General features: G+C 37.0%; 1 protein-coding gene across 46 annotated transcripts in view; it reads left to right on the top strand.

Moving 5' to 3' along the window:
• Positions 1 to 19,356, top strand: part of CLASP2 (cytoplasmic linker associated protein 2) — a 289,137-nt gene that overhangs the window by 108,114 nt on the left and 161,667 nt on the right. For all 46 annotated transcript variants that reach the window (XM_087915720.1, XM_087915696.1, XM_087915693.1 and 43 more), the window contains 4 exons: positions 180 to 259; positions 5,283 to 5,375; positions 5,487 to 5,632; positions 18,804 to 18,939. In XM_087915720.1, the coding sequence (XP_087771846.1) occupies positions 180 to 259; positions 5,283 to 5,375; positions 5,487 to 5,632; positions 18,804 to 18,939 (455 nt within the window). The remainder of the gene's footprint in view (positions 1 to 179; positions 260 to 5,282; positions 5,376 to 5,486; positions 5,633 to 18,803; positions 18,940 to 19,356) is intronic.

Genomic DNA, 19,356 nt, shown 5'->3' with positions numbered 1-19,356 from the left:
CTTGGTGCACAAACATACTACCTTGTATGAAGATTTTCATTAAAAACTCTTGTAACTCTTGTATTCTTGTAAATGCTAAAAAAACACCCAATAGCCAAGATAACTTGATTGGTGTGATTCCTCTTTTTTAGTTCAACCTCATTTAAAATCTTGGCTATGATAACTTTTATTGCTTACAGGCACTACCAAGGAAGGAGGAGCTGGTGCTGTTGATGAAGATGATTTCATAAAGGCATTTACAGATGTTCCTACTGTACAGGTAAAATGCTGTGTTTTACCGACCTCTGAAGGATGGAAGGCTGAGTTAACTTTGAACCAGTCAGGATCAAACTCCAGGCTCTGGGCAGAATTAGCCTAGAATACTATATTCTAATCTAACCACTACACCACCATGGCTCCTGTATGATTCCATAATTGTGGCATCACCCAAAACTTGGTGATTCTGTTTGTAACCATTTGAAGAATGTATAGATTGGCCATGGCTAAACCACAGTGTCAGGTGAGGCTCCATTCAAAATCCAAGAAACAAAACCTTAGTCTCCATTGTTTTAGAGAAAAGGACTTTTATTGAAAATTAATATGGTAGCATCAGAAGACTAGAAGATCTGAGGCAATAGGCATGAAAATCACATATACAAAGTTATGCCAGAGTTCTCACCCCCAATAGTTCAAACTGGCCATCCAATCTGAGATGTATAATGTCATGTGGGGCATCTTCAGGTGGTGTTTGAGAGCTCTGGCACACCAGGACGGTTGACCTTGGCCTGAATAGATAAGAGGCTACAGCTGCACAGTAAATAAGTAAGCATAGTCAAGAAAACATCCGAAGTTTTATATTTCACCATCTCAAGCCTCCAGCATCTCAAGCCTCTCCCTCCTCACCCCTGCAGTGGTCCAATTATTCTTCCCTCCCCCCACCCTGTTTCTATGGCAGCTGGAAAGATAAGCAGAATAAGGCTTCTTGAAGGCTGACAGGCAGTTTTCTTAACCACAGTGCATTCAGTAAGATACATATTAAGCCATTAAGCATTCCAAATCTAGTGACTGCTTTGGATAGTATGGGCTTAGTACCAGAACAAATATTCCATACCATAAGCAAATATTGTACACCATAAATACAGTATCAATATCATCAAAGTGTATTTATCACACGAAGTATCCAGAGCTCGAAAAAGTAAGTTATACTACAAAGTCATTCAATACCATCATTTATCTTAGTGCAAGTCCCGGGAGAGTACATACACTCATTTATTGTAGGTTTTACTGTTTTAATCTTTCTAAGCCTGCATCCTTGATTAGTTATTTTCAGATTTGCTGTTCATTGCCAACAGAAACATTGGACCACAAAGTTTGAGATCTGGAAATAAAACAACCCCAGAATATACATTATAGGGTTACTGTAAACAGTTATTTTTGTTACCGTAATATACCTAAAAACAAAAAACCTGCTTTAGTGGTCCTCGACTTACAGCAGTTCATTTAGTGACCATTTGAATTTAAAACATTACTGAAAAAAGTGATTTACAACCATTTTCAATATTTACAACCATTGCAGCATCACCATGGTCACGTAATCAAAATTCTGATACTTTTCAACGGATACATATTTTGTTGCAGTATCCTGGGGTTATATGATCACCTTTTGTAATCATCTGACAAGCAAAGTCAATAGGGAAGCCAGATTTGCATAACAGCTGTGTTGCTAAGAACTGCAGTAATTCACTGAACAACTGTTGCAAGAAAGGTTGTAAAATGGGGCAAAACTCATTTAACAAATGCCTTGCTTAGCAACAGAAATTTTGGACACAATTGTCATAAATCAAGGACTACCTGTATAAAGGTAAATGATACATATTATGTTTGCACTTTTACATAGGTATTTGAAATTTTCACCCTCTAAAAATGATGAGCTACAAAGCTGATGGACTATCCTTGCTCCTGTCACAAATTCTTAGCCTGAGAAAAAAAATGAAGATTGTTTTATTTGCTTTGTTGTTGAAAAGCTTGGAACACTTCTGCAGAACAGAACCAAGCCCCAAACATTTTCTACCATTCTTTTGAACTTAAATTTTAAAACTGGAGTCAGGGGTGTGTCTTTTTTTTTTAACTTTTAAAATTTAAAAGTGGAACTAGAAATACTTACTTGTCTGACTTCATGGGAAAGGGACAGTGTCCAAAAAAAGATGCTTTGATTCAAAAGCCAAACAGAAATGATGTCTCCCTGATTCATGAGAAACAGGATAACACTTATCTAAAATCAGAACTTAAAGCTATTATTTATCACATTTTGAAGTTTAAAACTAGCAGTTAAATATTAGCACAAGAAGAAATGCCATTTTCGGGCCAGAGACATTTAAATAGGACTAAAGACTTTGGACTAATTCTGGCTATTCAGTGCAGTCAGGTTAGGGAAGCTCCAAGAATTTCCATTGATCTAGTTACAGTGGTTCCCAAACTTTTTCAGTCCACCACCCCCTTGGTGGTACAAACTCACCCTCAGTGCCCCCCCCCCCGGGGTGGGATTCAAATTTCTTAACAACTGGTTCTGTGGGCATGGCCTAATTTATGGGCGTGGCTTGGTGTCATGTGACTGGGTGGGCATGGCTTGGTGGTCATGTGACTGGCAAATCAAATATAAATGGTCCACGCTTAATGGCTGGTTGCTTAGTAGGTGTTCTAATTTATGACTGACCTCCCCAGAGCTACTTGAGCTGTTTTTGGAGTTTTGACAGCCATGCGCACGCGCTCACACACACACACACACACACACACACACTCCTAACCCTGTTTGAGCAGGTGGTTGGACTAGATATCTCATTCACTTTTCCCTCCCTCCCTCCCTCCCTTCCTTCCTTCATTCCTTCCTTTCTTTTTCTTTCTGTCCCTTCCTTCCACCTCTCCCCTCTTTCTTTGTCTTTCCTTTTTCTTCCTTTCTCTCTCCCTTTTTCTTTCCCCTTCTCTTTAATTTCTTGTCTCTTCCTTCTCTTTCTCTTTTTCCCTCTCCCTCCCTACATATCCCATTCACTTTCTCCGCCCTCTTTCTTTCTCTTTCATTCCCTCTCTCTCTCTTTCTTTCCCTCTCTTTCTTTCTGTCCCTTCCTTCTATCCACTCTTTCTTTGTCTCTCCTTTTTCCTTTCTCTTCCTTTTTCTCTCTCTTTTCTTTCTTTACTTTCTTGTCTGTTCCTTCTCTCTTTCCTCCTCTCTCTCTTCCTCTGTCTTTCCTTCTCTCTCTCTCTTTCTTTTTTCTCTCTCTCTGGAGTCCAGCTGCACCGAAAAAAAACATGCAGCGGCCGGAGATTTTTTGCAGTGAAAATTGCCGACTTCTGGCTTTGCTCTGCTTTTCCAACGTGCCGCTGTGGCCGCATTCTAGGTGCGACCCTGCAGATTCACCCCATTGAGCCCGCTGCACCGGCGGGACTTGCCCAAGCAAGTCTGAGCGGAGTGGTGCAGCAGTCAATGGTGTGAACCTGCATGACTGGTGACTAGAACGAGGCAGCGGTGGTGCTTTGGAGAAGCAGAGCAAAGCTGGAGGTCAGTAATTTTTGCTGCAAAAAACCTCTAGATGCTGCATGTTTTTTTGGTGTAGCTGGACTCCCGCTGCGCCGAAAAAAGCACATGGTGTCTGGATACTTTTTGCAGCAAAAATTACCGACCTCCGGATTTACTTGTTCCACTTCTCCAACGCACTGCTATGGCTGTCAGCAATTGTTGTGCATGCGCACAATGTCGCACATATGCAATAAGGACTGACTGGGCAGGGAACGGAGGAGCAGGCGGAGAGGAGCAGGGCCAGCCAGGGGCCCATTTTACCAGTTCTCCAAACTATCAGGAATGGTAATGAACCAGTAGAATCCCACCCTTGGATTGCGCCCTGTAAGGGGCCCACTCTAGCGCCCCTGCCCACTCTTAGCGCCCCCCTGCCAGCCCCCCTGCCTCTTAGCTCTCCCCCAAGGCATCCCACCACCCCCTAGGGGCGGTGTCGCTCACTTTGGGAACTACTGATCTAGTAGGTGAGGAGGCACAACAGAGCAAAGGCTTTACTTGTTTTCAGTTCTAAAAATCTAGTTTAATTGCTAAGACTAAAAGTATATCCCCATTGTGCCTCAGTAACAAGTAATTTACAAGGTTGAGAGAAGTCTTTTGTCCTTCATAACTGACCACTGTGTCTCAGAGACTGCACGTTCAGAAGCCCCCTTTTTTTAGGATGGGAGGGTAGGGGTTTATCCAGTTCATCAACAGTAACGGCACTGTTCATGTTAGTCTCAATTTCCCCTTGAATGCACTAGTCCACAGATCTTTTTTTCTAGGTTTGATCTTCCAGATCTTTTTCCTTACATCAAAATTTAAGGATTATATAATTTAAAGAAATTCAGGCAGTAATATAATTTCTCTAACATAATTGCAAAGTAATTTATTTTTACCTATAGAGTTTTATTATATGGTAAACATGAAAATGATATGATGTTTAAATAACTTTCCAGAAATCACATTTCTATACTTTCTATAGTATATAATAATTTAAAAACTACTTAAGAGTTTATTTTGCTATGTTAATATATGCTCTTATATTAGGTTGTCCTCTCTGGGCTATTGCAATATAAGCAAGTTGGCTTTTATATAATATATAAAGTTATGAAGTCAACATTTTTATCACAACTGTGATTATTGACTTTTCACAATTGTTTTGTGTTAAGTAATTCAGTATCCCAGAATATTTTGTGCATTTTATATTTTTATGCACTACTTCCAGTCTTCTTGGGTATTTACTGAAACAGAATTATTATCTTTCCATCAGTGCTCATTTCATTGTACGTTTATTGTTGAAAAATGATATAATCTTGCTTAACATGTACACTGTTTTCTTATGATTTAGTTCTACATTCTAAAAATATATGAACCACTTTGTTATATTTTCTTAATCAATATCCATTTATTTTTCTTAAAATCCCTGTGCTGTACCAAAAAAACAGATTCATTTCCCATTGCTTTCCCTCATTTATGACATTGAATTTCACATTAATTGATTCATAGTTGAGAAGGAATTATCAAAGCTATTAGCAAATAATTAATCTTTGCTAATCATGACATCTCTTCATGCTAAGAGATTTCATGGAAATGTAAGAGTGTCACATTGGGCACCTCCAATTAACAAGCCATCCTGCAAAATAGAGGTCACAACTGCTGCACTAGCTATAGAAGACAGTCTTACCTAGCTACTTAATTTTTTTTCCAATTATTTACTGGACGAGATAATGGATTTGACTGGAAGTTTCTTTTTCAGATATATTCTAGTCGTGAACTTGAAGAAACACTAAATAAAATCAGGGAAATCTTGTCAGATGATAAACATGATTGGGATCAGCGCACTAATGCGGTACATCTATTTTTTAAATTTTACATATTTTTAAATGTGATTATATAATTCATTACAGCATATTTGCATTTAGAAAAGTTAATATTCTTATTTGCTCTTTCACTACCCCAGCTTAAGAAGGTCAGGTCATTACTTGTTGCTGGAGCTGCGCAATATGATGGCTTTTTCCAGCATTTACGACTGTTGGATGGAGCATTTAAATTATCTGCTAAAGATCTCAGATCACAGGTGGTTAGAGAAGCATGCATCACAGTAGCGTAAGTATAGATCAAGAAAACGAAGTGCCTTGCTGAATTTAACTGAGTATTGAGAGTCCCTGTTGGAAATATGCCATATGTGCCTTGGTTTTTTTAAAAATTTCTATACAGTTAGTCCTTGATTTATGACTATTTGCTTAATAATGCTTTGAATTAACATCAGCATTCAAAAGACCTTTAAAGTGTTTCTGACTATTAAAACATGTCACCACGAAATTGTAGGAACATGATTGTGATCTGGATGCTTGGCATCCTGTTCACACTTACAACTGTTTTCCATCAATCATTGTGATGACCCAAGGCATGGCACAAAGGTAACACAGTCAGATAATCAGTAGGAGTCCCTTTATTAGCTCCAACTTTGCCCCAAATGTCCTGGTTACCTTCTGCTGGAGAAAAACTGTCCCAGGAGCAGCCTTTGGCTGCAGAGAATCAAGTCCAAAATATGGACAACAAAAACTGTAATTATAAGTCCAGACTAGTTTGGCAGGGCAGGATCAAGAATTCCAGACGTGCAGGCAATAATTCAACATGGTTGGGAAGATGCCAGGAACACAGATAACCAAAGTCAACACAGGATGAACTCACGTTTGCTCCCAGTAGCTGCCACACTCAGCATGCATCTCTTTTAAACTCTCTTCCTAGCTGTGGCTAATGAAGGGAATCAGGCCCTTTCCTTCCTCGTAAGCCAAGCAACCCATGTTGCTCTCTTCTCCGTTCCTCCCTTTGTGCCCTAGGATGAAGAGGGGGTGGGGTGGGACTTCCTCTGAACTCCCTCTGCCTTGTTCTACCTCTTCCATGCTCTGCCTAGCCAGACTTTGCCCTTCCACAGCCAACAGAACCACACTCCCACTCCCTGTCAGCTGTTCATCTTCCTCCTCAATTCAGACTCTAATAGGGCCATGACAATCATGTAATCACCACTTGACAATATTCTCTGCAGATTCCCTGAAAGTCAAATTGAAAGATTGCAAGCTGCTGCTGCCTGCCAAGAGGACTCACTGTCCTTTTTGGGGTTTTTAGAAAGAGCTGTCTGTTGAAAGATTTCTGTTATGTTCCTGCTTCAAGTTCAACAATTCAAACAGGCAGAGAACTGAAATTCTTTGGTAGGGAGAGCTCTTTCAGCTAGTCCCCAGAAGTAAGACAGAGCTAAAATCCATGCAGGATTTTTGGTCCCTGAGCAAAGAAGTATCACATGCCTCTGGAAAATGGGGGAAGCCTGGTGCAGGCCATGCGCTAATTCGGCCTAAAAATCTTGCTTGGATTTTCAGTGGAGAAGCAGTGTGTTAAGGTAAGAATAATGGGCTGCCTTGGTGAAGGGAAGACCTTGGCAAGTAAGGTGCAATCTGTGTGTGTCTTTCCTCTTGGGCTGAAAATCCTGTTTGGATTTTGGCAGGGAAGATTTTCAACTACTGAACAGAAAGACATTTGCATGCAGCCTGTATTTTCAGAGCCTCCCCCATCCACCCGAGGCACCTAGGACTTCAACCCCTGAGAGCTCTTAATGACCACAACAGGAGTGCCAGGATTTCAGTTTTTAAGCAAAGCCATCACATGACATTTCACTTAATAACCACTTCTCTCATTGACTGAGAATTGTGGTGGTAAGTTGAGAACTACCTGTATAAATAATATAATTAACAAAATACCTGCATAAACAATCTGTTTCGAAACACAGCTCAAAGTTAAGTTAGCCATTTAACTGCTATGACTTACAACTATAATACTGGGCTTAATTACAATCATAAGTTGAGGACTTCTTCTAATAGGGTTTAGCAGGGTACCTGCTGAAAATGTTTGTTCTTGCACTCAGAGGATTAAATAGTGTTTATTTGTTCATCTTCCTTCTTGTAATTCTGAACGTGCAAGACATTAAAGTGCCTAGGTAAGGATAAACTTCGCATTATTATATTCATAATATATATTATATTCATAATATATTCATAATATATTCATAATACTATTCATACTATTCATAATAGGTATAGGCAGAGGTATAGGCAGTTTGTTAAGGAATCTGAAGTTGGCTTGTGTATGTCCACTTCTTTCTATCATCCCTGTTTTAATTTAATGTTTCATATTGCTGAATGCATCATTCACAGAAGAGGAAAATCCACATTTGCTCCTAAATTTTGCTGTATATGAAGTTGCCCTAGATTTTAAATATTTTGATTTATAATTTAATCACTATAGCAAATTTGAAGATGCTGGATCATATAAATATATGTATGCACACAGGTAATCCCTGGGTTAGAAGCGTTCCCTTAGCAAACATTCGAAGTTACGTAATAAGTGACCCCTAGCATTTATAAAGGAGTCCTGAAATTATAAATATTGCAGCACCATGGCAGTTGTTCACTCTTACAAATGACCATAGAGACTCTGCAACATTCACCCTGCCTATTCCCCCCCTCCACTTCACCTGTGGAGACTCACTTACTTTGTGAAGATCTCCTTTGTATCACAGTTTATTTGCCGACTTCAAGCTTTTGGTGCATTCGTAGAGAACACAGACCTAATGTACTGCAAGATCATGCAAGATCAGTAGAGCAAGATCTTGTGCTATTGATCTTATATGATCTCACACTGTAGGTCTCTATTGTCTGTAAATTGAAGTCTGGATGTTTGCAAATGGAGAGAAGGCTTCAGGCCTTCAGGCCTTCCCTCTGTTTGCTGTTTCCTTACCGAAGCCTGCAGGAAGATTGTGTTCCTGTAGACTTTGGCAGTAATTTGCAAAAAGCTTTGGTTGGCACCAGCAGAGCTTGGGAGCTTGGCACCATGGAGCTTGGGAGGAGCAGGCAAAAGAAAGGCTTTTTGAAAAGGGATGCTGAAATATAAAGGGATGCAATCTTCCAGTGCTTTGCCAACAAGAAAGGAGGCCCAGAGGGCTGTGTGCGGCCTTCCAGACCTCCTTTCTTGCTGGCCATCTGCTTGATGAGACTTCTGGTGCTGAAAAAGGAATTTCCTTCCCCACCCTGAGATATGTGCACTTAACGAGCCGTGCATTCAATTAGCAAATGCATGAGAGAAAGCAGGGAGTGATCTTGTTCAAGATACAAGATTCACCCCCACGAATCCTCGGGTTATGAATGGAATGGGTAGGCTCCATTACATTCATAACTCCAGGACTACCTGTATATAAAAATGATTATAGTCTGGTATTCTAGATTGAATTCCAACTTTATTGCAACTTTTAAAAATGATTTAAAAGTACTAAAACAAATCAGTAAATGGCATTTGTCTCAGGTGTTAATTATCTATTTAATCCAGCAGGATCAAATAGTATTGAAATAACTGTGTCTATGTAAATTTATTTACTTAGTGCAATAATTTGTCTTTCAGTTTTTGCAAATAGATCCAAAAGCCCATATGGTTCCACTGGATTAAGCACTAAAATTACAATTACAATTTAATCATTGAGTAAATGATTAAAGTGCACAACTAAAATCAACATGAGATAAACAGATATAGATTGCAGGAAAAACTAACATAAAATAGTAACATAATAGTATAATAAAAGATTTAGTATACCAAAATGGATATCTTTGGTACCAAAAAGACAATAAATAAGCAAGCCTTCCTTAAGGCATTCAAAAAGGAGACCAACATTGAGAAGGCCCATAGTAAGCAGGGTTGCTACATACAACCCTAGAACCCTACAAAAAGATGTATTCTTTGAAACACTGTATTCCTAAAACTGCATGTGGCATAATTGGTTAATACAGTATCTTGAATTTTATATAAGAGATAAAATTGGAACCATTAAAAATAGTATAAAGTAAGTTTACTGTTGTAGCATCTAGTCCCACTTAATAGTTTTGCTGACATACTATTTATAACTACACATGCATACATACTCATCTCAGTATTTCCTTCCAAAATAACTTTATGCAAAAAGTTATGCTTATATTCTAATTAATTTAACATCTTTTTCATGTAACCATAGTTTTCTTTTCCTTTTCTCTAGATTTATCCATTGTTTGTGTATGTGTGTGTGTTTCTGTTCGATCATCCATTCTCTATATGAACAAATCACTTGGATGTATTTCATTCTGATTTGCCATTCATTTTTATATTCAGTCCTTTAGTCCAGTGGTCACCAACTGGTGGGCCCTGAGAAAATTTTGGTGGGCCGCAGAGAAATCTCACCCCCAGAGCACCCCCCAAAGCAATTAATCCAGGCTGCGCAAAAACACAAGTCTGTACCACCCACATGACCCGCAGAAACCCTCCCCGCCCACTCACTCCTTACCCGGCAAACTTGCCTGCTAAATTGCTATTTTTCCTTTTTCCGACCATCATCTGTTCTGCTGTGCCAGGAGATTTAAATTAACTAGGAAGCAGGAAATGGTTGTATTTCTTGCTTTTTAGCTAGTCTTTAGATCTTCGGCTCTACTTTTAAACACAGCCAAACCTCCCTTATGACTGAAGGTTCTATTATTCAGTGCAGACTCACAGTAAGCAAATTTGAGAGACTGAGCTAGCCGATGGCAGATAGATAGATCACTGAATGATTCTGTGAGCAACTCAATCTGCCTACCTGCTTTGCCAGATTTTGGGTAAAAGTTGCTCTTTTTAATAAAAAAAATCATTATTTAAATACGTGGTGTGTTGTGAGTTAATTTTATGAGTTTGCTTGCAAGCAAATTTTATGTGACAGATTGCGCTAGCCGATGGCAGACAGATAGATTTCTGAATGAATCTGTGATTCTATGACCAACTCAATCTGCCTGCCTGCTTTGCCTGATTTTGGGTAAAAATTGCTCTTTTTTTATTTAAAAAAAATCAATATTTATATAAATATATATATATTTTGAAAACAATTTTATTGTTTTTTAAAAAACAAACAAAACATTAAAAATATTTATATTTATTTATATTTATAATATTTATATAAATATTTATAATATTTACATACAAGCCATGCCCAGCCAGTCACATGACCGTCAAGCCACACCCACAAATTTGGCCACACCCACAGAACCGGTTAGTGTCCCTGGGATTTAAAATTATGAGTTTGGTGGTCCCTGAGGTCCAAAAGGTTGGTGACCCCTGCTTCTGTCTATTATACTTGACTCCATCTCTAGCTGTTTTACTATACACACTTTTTAAGTAGCTCATGCCCAATGCATTTAACTTTTTATTTTTCTAATACAGGTAGTCCTTGAGTTATAACTATAATTAAGCTCAAAGTTTCTGTTGCTAAGACAGTTGTGAGTTTTGCCCCACTTTGCAACCTTTTTTGCTCCACTTTGCAACCTTTTTTGAACTATTGCATGGTTGTTAAGTGAATCTGGCTTTCTGTTGATTTTGTTTGCAGAATAGGATCACATGACCTTGAGATACTGCAATCATCATAAATTTTGATCACATGATCATGGGGATGCTACAATAGTCATAAGTGTGAAAAACTGTCAGAAGACACTTTTTCCAGTGCCAATGTAAGTTTGAACAGTCCCTAAAATTGTTGTAAGTCCGGGACTACCTATATATAACTACTATTTAATAAAATGGGCAAAAGAATGCTGTTAAACACAGCAATTTTCACTTCTCTTGACAAATACTCATTCTTACAACACCTTTCTGTGATGACCCGGAGTGTAACACAAACGTAACAAAATCCAAAATGTAAATAAATGTCCTTTAATGCTTCCAACTTGGCCCCACTGTTCAATAATTCTCATTTGGAGCTAAAACATACTCAAAAATAGTCTTCAAAAGAAAGCAATACAGTCTGAACTTAATGAGCAAATAGAAGTAAAATAAAACACGAAACAAACTACAAGGACGAAATTTCCACAATGGACCAGGATAAGTAATTACCAAATTCAAGGAGATAACAAGGCACAATCTGTTGGAAGGACGCCAACCAAGATAACTTCAGCCCAAAATAACACATGTTTTGCTTCTGGCAATGCTATGTTGTAATCGTCTCTCATATACTAGTCTCCCCAGCTGCAACCAGTGAGGAGGATCATGGCTGCTTCCTCTTCCGTAAGCCAAGTTGTTGCCTTCTCTATTCCTCCCTGCATGTCCTAGGATGCAAAGGGGATGGACCTGGTGCTTCCTCTGACTGCCCAGTCGGTCTCTGCCCAGCCTCCTCCACAACCTCTGGAGCCACACTTCCACTCCCTGTCAGCTGTTCCTCCTCTCCCTCAGAGTCCAACTCTACCAAGGGCATAATACCTTTCTATTGCTGTATCTGAAATTACCAACAATCTTCCAGGGCAGTCTTCCATCTCATACATAGCATCTTTCAGTTCTTTTTTAAAATTTAATTAATTAATTAATCAATTAATTAGTATTTTGAAAACTGTGTATTGTCCAGGCACTTCATTTTACTGAAAAAAACAACAGACATACTAATAGCAATAATATTAATATACATAGTAATTATAGCAATAATTATAATTATATTAGCTTATTTGTAATCATATTAATTATACTAGCATATTTATAGTCATACATAACGTTCATCTTTTACATGCACATAACAATAATCTTTCTTTTTCTAACTTCTACCTCTTAGGTCTAACCATTGATAAAACATATCTCATGATAAAACATATCTCATTGATAAAACGTATCTCCTTTATCTTTTATTTTTAATGTCAATCTATCCATCTCTGCACAGTCCAATATTTTCCAAATTATGTTTTGGTCTGGTGGGCTGTTCTCATTTTTTCAATATTGTACAAATAGAATTCTCACTGCTGCCAATACATGAAGCCTTAAGTATATAGTCCCTTTATCATAGCTTTCTGGTATTATTCCTAACAAAAATATTTCTGGCTTTAAATCTAAATGCTGCTTAATCATCTTTTCCTACTATGTATGTATTTTCGTCTAGTATTTTCTTGCCTTCATACATGTCCACCACATATGATAATAGGTATCTAGTGTCTGGTTATATTCCCAACATTTGGTGGACATATTTTTAAATATCTTTGCTAGTCTTGCTGGTGGCAGATGCTACCTATAAAACAATTTTCAAAGGTTCTCCTTATATACTGTAGCCATTGTCAGTTTGTAATTTCTATCCCAAAGTTTTTGCCATTTATCTAATACTATAGCATAGCTGAATTTTTTTGCCCATACTATCATTGTTTCTTTTACTTATTCATCTTCCATTTTAAATTTAGTAGGTAACTACATAATTCCCTTATCAATTTTTCATTTGTCTCTAATAGTGTCTGATCAAGTATTGTCGGTTCTTTATAGAAATACTAATGTTTTTTTGCATCTTTCTCATATCTAGATTGTATTTGCAGGTGTGGCAACTAAGCTAAGTCCAACTGTTGGTTTTGTAACTCCTGTCTGGTTTTATGTTCTCTTTCCTCATTTAAGATGTCTTTGTAGGATACAGTTTTTTTCCAAGTTGACAATATTTGGATGTATCAATGCTTCCATTGTAGAAAGACAGACTGGTATTTTCCTATAGTTTTTTTATTTAACTTTTTCCCATACTGAAAATAAACTCACATAGTGCCTTTGAAAATACCTGTGTACTGTCATACCACAGAAAGGCATGCCCCCCTGATTGAGGATCATGGCCCTCCAGTAATAATAACCTTCTATGACTCAAATTTATCCATTCTTTCACCCATGTAAGTACAGATGTGTGGTAATACAACTCCCAGTCCGGTAACCCAACCTCCCATTATATTTAGACTCCTGTAACATTTTCAGTCTTATTCTTGCTTTTCCCCCTTGCCAAATCTATTTCAAAATTATTGTATTCAATTCTTCAAAATATTTTTTCTCTAGTAATCGGTACTGTTTGGAATAAGAAAAGTAGTTTCGGCAATATATTCATTTTTACAGTAGCTATTCTCCCTATCATTGGGAGTTGTAGATTCTTCCATTTCTCCAAATACAGTTTAATTTGTTGCATTAACTTTATATAGTTATCATCTTTAATTGTTGCACATCTTGCTCTTAAGTAAATTCCTAAATGTTTCACTTTGTTTACTATCTGAAGATCTATCTTTGTCAATTCATGTTTCTGATTATCTGTAAGGTTTTTAACTAATATTTAATTTTTTTTTATTAATTTTCAGTCCTGCAACTTCTCCATATTCTTCTATTTTTCCTATTAGCCTGGGGCCAATTTCTAATGGTTCTTCTAATATAAAAACCAGGTCATCTGCAAATGCTTACAATTTATACTCTTTTTATTTCCATTCCTTTTATTTCTGGATCTAATATTTCTAATTAACACTTCTAGTGTTAATATAAATAATAATGGGGACAATAGACATTCTTGGCTTGTGCCTTTTTTATATAGAAGTTTTCTGTCACATCCCCATTCACAATAATTTTTGCTCTCTGATTTGTGTAAATTGCCTTGATCATGTTTATAAATTTTTCACCGAAGTCCATACACTACAGTTGTTGCACCATAAATTGCCAATTTATATTATCAAAAACTTTTTGAGCCTCTAGAAAGATCAATGCCAATTATTTTTCACAGTGTACTTCATAATATTCCAATGTATCTAAGATAATTTTCACATTATTTTTTAATTTGCCTTTTAGGTAGAAACCCATTTTGATCAGAGTGTATAAACTCATTCAAGAATCTCTTGTGTCTTTCAGCTATTATTGAAGCAAATACTTTGCAGTCTGCATTTAATAAAGATATTGGTCTATAATTCTTTATTTGTGTTAGATATGAGTCTTCTTTTGGGATTAAAGTAATATTAGCTTCCATCCATGTGTGTGGTATCTTGGCTACTAATAAAACTTCATTATATACCTCTAACATTGACAAGCTTAGTGTATCTTGTAGATTTTTACAGATTTCTGCTGATAGTCCATCTGGACCTGGTGTTTTATTATTCTTTTGTCTTTTAGCCATCTCTACTAGTTCTACCATTGTTATTCTTTCATTTAGCACATTCTTCATCATTTCAAACACTTTTGGTAAGTTAGCTTTTTCCAAATACAGTGGAACCTCGGGTCATGCTTCTGACCACGACCAAACCAGGTGCTGACCAAAAAATCCACTAAATGTTTCATTCTGGTTGCAAACAAATCCTCAGGCGGCGATCAAACACAGCTGCAGCGATTTTCCCTGCCACAGCGATTTCCCCTGCCGCGTCATTTTTTTTCCTACCTGCATGTGCAGTCAGTCTTGCTCCAGTCACGACCAAATCAGGTTGCGACCGAAATCCTGGAATGGATTACAGTCGAGATTCCACTGTATTGTGTTATTTGGTTTTTTAAAATTTACCTTTTGTGGTACTTTTTATAGTTGTAGTTCAAGTTTTGGTGCTCTTCTTCTAGTGTCTTTTGGCATTATTTTTTCCTCTCTATATAGGTAATAGATAATCCCCTAATATATGCTTTCACTGTATCCCAAACATTTTGTAATGAAGTCTCCCCTTTCCTGTTCTCTTTAAAGAAAAATCCCATTTCATTTTCCATCATCTGTATAAATTCTTTGCCTTTTAGTATAATTGGTTCAGAGTCCATCCTACTCTTCTCTTTTTTCCTTCCAAATGATTTTTATTGGATTAAGGTCAGCCCATATATTTGTTTTTATTTCTATCTCTTGCACACTCGTGCTTAATTCCGCCAACATCCATATTATATCTTCTAGACCAAATTGATGTCTGTTAGATTAGATGTATATTGCTTTTTCTCTGAGTTGGTTTCTCTCCAAATAACCTGTATACATATTTCTTCCGCCATCTTAAAGATGGCGGAAGTTCTAAATAAGGACTTTCTTGTTTTTTTACTTTTACTTTTATAGTCAGGTTTGTATCAACTATTGCATTAAAGTCTCCTATGAGACAAATATTTTCATATTCTATTTCAAGTATCTTCTTGTGAAGTTTTTAATAAAATTCTTCCTGTCCATTATTCAGCGCATATATTGCTACTAAAAATATCTGTTTTTGATTTAATGTCACTTCCACCATCAAAATTCTCCCTTCTTCACCTTTGAAAATTTGTTTAGCATTTATTGTTTCTTTAATATATAACTCCATCTTTTGTTGCTATAACGAAGAGTATAGTTTCCTCAATTTAGGATAGTCTAATAATTTATTATGGTGCTTTTTAATATGTACTTGCTGTAAAGATATTATATCTAATTTTAATCTTTGTAATTTTGTGAATATTTTTTCCTTTTCATGAGGGAATTCATCCCATTTATATTAATTGGCAGCATTTTTATTTCTTCTTGCATTGCTTTACTTATATATAGGTCTTACTTTCATAGTTGCTCTTATTTCCCTCTGGTCCTTTGCTCTTGCTCCTTCTTGCTCTGCTCGTTCTCTTTTCTCAACTTCACTTCTTGTATATACTTTTCTTCTGTTGTTGATTCTTCTTGATCTTTATATTCTGTTTCTCCCCTCTTCCTGTCCATCATCCATATTAAACGATGATCATAGAATTCCATTGCTTTATCCAGTGAATCCAGTCTGTATCTTTTTTCATGCCAGGTAACTAGGTATCAGCCATCTGAAGTTTACATTGTATTTAATCATTATCATAGTCAAGAATTGGTATTGTTTCAGTAAGTCTCTTACTCTCCTAGAGACCTGTTTCAAGACTACCAGTTGTTTCCCTTTATGTTGTAGTGGTTCATCTCTTGCCTTATTAAGTATTTCATCTCTTATCGATTTTTTCATAAATCTCACATGTACTTCTTTTGGAAGCTTGTATCTCTTTGCGTAGCTCATATATGCTAAAGATTTCATCTGTCTGCCTTCATCTCCTGCTTATCAATCCCTAATGCATTTGCCAATAGCTCTCTCATTATGTCTGGTAGGTCTTCCCCTTTTCCTCTTCTATTTTCTGGAATCTTAGATGGTGGACTGCTTTTTTTCTTTCCAGCATTATCACTGGATTTTCCAAATCTTTGCTTGTGTCAATCTTTGATTTATTTCATTAACTTTTTTCTCTGCTTGTTCTGATTTCTCCTCCATTTTTTGAATTCTTTGTTCGTTTTTTTGTTATTTGTTGAAAGTTCTCAAATTTTTCATCCAGATTTTGTATTTTTTCTTCCATCTCTCCCATATCATTCTTCACCCATATCATTCTTCACTATCTCTTTTTTCATTTCGTTGTGATTTTTCGTAATGGCCTTCTGTATCGACTGAAGCATCACTTGCATTTCCTTTTGAAATGTATTTGATTTATTTTGCTTCAGCATGCTTTCTATTCATCTTTGATTGGATGGACTTGAGGAGGCTGATGACGGTGTAGAAGATGCTTTCTTTCCTATGTTGGTTAAATTTGGAATACTTGTCATCTCAGCAGCTAATATTAATTCCTTGTTTCCCCTTTTCCCCTTTAAGTAAGCAAACAGAGGATACACTACCATCCCCACTAACAGCCCAAAAGCTATCCACAGGTAACTCCCCAACGCTTCAATACCCCATGTGGCAAATAAGAAAGGACCAGATCACATGTCCAATTCCTCAATTCCAACCAATCTTTGGGGACATAAGTTGTTCTATCTTGTCTTTTGTCAATTAGTATTTGTAATGCATAAGGCCCACTGAGCGCCCCCAGCCTTTAGTTTTCCAATAATCCAAGATATCAAGCTAGTCCCAAGGTCTTTTCCCAGTTTCTCAAAACTGGTTCATGTTGTTCCACTATTTCCATTAGTCAGTCAGAGATATTTATAATCCACAAAAGTTCAAAAGGGATTCTTCACTGTAACCACCAACTGTCTTGTTTTTCCCAGCTTAGTTTCCAGAATGAATTCTGTCTTCAATCCATCTCTAAACACCAGGTGCAGCAGTTCCCAAAACAAAGTGTTTAAATTCAGTCTCTTACCTAACTTAGTCACTTCCAAAATATTTCCTTTGTCCTGCACTTCTTTCTCCCTATATACTGTCTTAGCCAGTAGGTGTCGCCCTTACTCTCCGTTTGTACCAAAAGTTTTAAAAGCCTTAAGGAGGAACTCACTATAACCACATGTAAAGGAAAAACAACTAAAAAGGGGAATATTGTACATATCCATATCTTAGATAGTACTTTCCATTCGCTTCTCTCTCTTTTCACACAAATTTATAATCAATTTAAAACTTCCATTCACCATTTTCCTTTGGAGGGAGGAAAGACAATTCCTTCCCTCTTTTTCTCCCACTTTCTTTTTAAAAGTACTTCTGAAGAACTGAATTTAATTCTGGGTAGAAATTAGGCAATCCTTACCCATATCCAATACACTGTTTCTCTTTCTGCCTTTTCTTTCGTGCTTTCTTCGTTCTAGCTGTCACAACTCTGGTTCAGCCATTATAGCCGTCTTCTCCGCCTGTCAGGAAGTTTCTCTGGATCCAGCAAAGAGACCAACGTCCACAGAGCCCTTCCTATTTTCATCACCCCTACAGGGTGACTTTGGCCCCAAGGGACCTCCAGGCAAGCAGAAATCAGCTGAGCTTCATGGAGGCCCACTAGCCACAGCCATTCCACTGTGATGTCAGCGCTTTCAGTTCTCTTAAGCAATGAATCACCATGACATGGATTTCTCAAATAGGTCTATGGGTATTCACTATGACAAGGAATCTAGAACGAAAACTTAATTTTTGAAGGGCTGTATGCATGTAGTCCTTGGCATTGAAAAAAGTGACTTATGAACGGTTTTCACACTTATGACCATTGAAGTATCCACATGGCCACGTGATCAAAATCCGGATGCTTAGCAACTGATTCACATTTATGATTGTTGCAGTGCCCTAGGGTCATGTGATCACCTTTTGCAATCTTCTGATAAGCACAGTCAATGGGGAAGCCAGATTCACTTAACAACTATGTTACCAATTTAACAAGTGCAGTGATTCATTTAACAAATGTGGCAAGAAAAGTCATAAAATGTGGCAAAACTCACTTAATAAATTTCTCATTTAACAATATAAATTTTGGGCTCAATTGTGGTCATAAGTTGAGGACTACCTGTACTTAATATTTTTTAAAAATAAGCATTCTATCATTTCTAGCTGGCTAGCGTGGGCTGGCTAGGGTTGGGGAAGGAAATTTGGATTAAAATATATGCTGATGAAACCCAGTAGGAAAGTTCTTAAAGGCTTATGTCAAATAATAAGTTTTGGGAAATTAAATATTCTAGAAAGCGTATTGTGATATAATGAGGTGTTGAAATTTTTTATATTAGCAGTTGAATGAATTTTGATAATTTGCTTTATTTCATTCTATGCAGCCATCTTTCAACAGTTCTGGGAAACAAGTTTGACCATGGAGCAGAAGCCATTGTGCCTACTCTATTTAACCTGGTCCCTAATAGCGCCAAAGTAATGGCAACTTCTGGATGTGCAGCTATTAGATTTATTATCCGTGTGAGTAGATTTCTCTGTTACTTTAAAAAGTTACTGCTAATTAGGCATATAACTTAATGATTACTTAATAACCAAGCATTATTTTCAGCAAAATAAACTGTACATTTGCTGTAGGTAGACAATCTTCTATGATAATAAGAATGCTTTCTTTCAAATAAAGAAACCCCAAATACAGGTAGTCCTTGACTTACAACTACAAATGGGACCAGAATTTATGTTGTTCAGTGAGCCAAACCCAGTTTTCTGACCTTTTATCATGGTTATTAATCATTGCAGTTGAGAAGTGAATAATGGTTGCTAAACAAATGTTTGTAAGTCAAGGACCTATAAAATCAAATTTGATGAACTTAAAATGAAGGTATAGGTTAGGTAGTTCTTGAGTTGTGACAGCAACTAGAACTGTAATTTCTATTATTA

This window comes from Pseudonaja textilis, chromosome Z (assembly GCF_049901715.1).
Source record: "Pseudonaja textilis isolate UNSWEBS1 chromosome Z, rPseTex1.2, whole genome shotgun sequence".
Lineage (NCBI taxonomy): Eukaryota > Metazoa > Chordata > Lepidosauria > Squamata > Elapidae > Pseudonaja > Pseudonaja textilis.
This window is presented reverse-complemented; position numbering and strand designations above follow the sequence as displayed.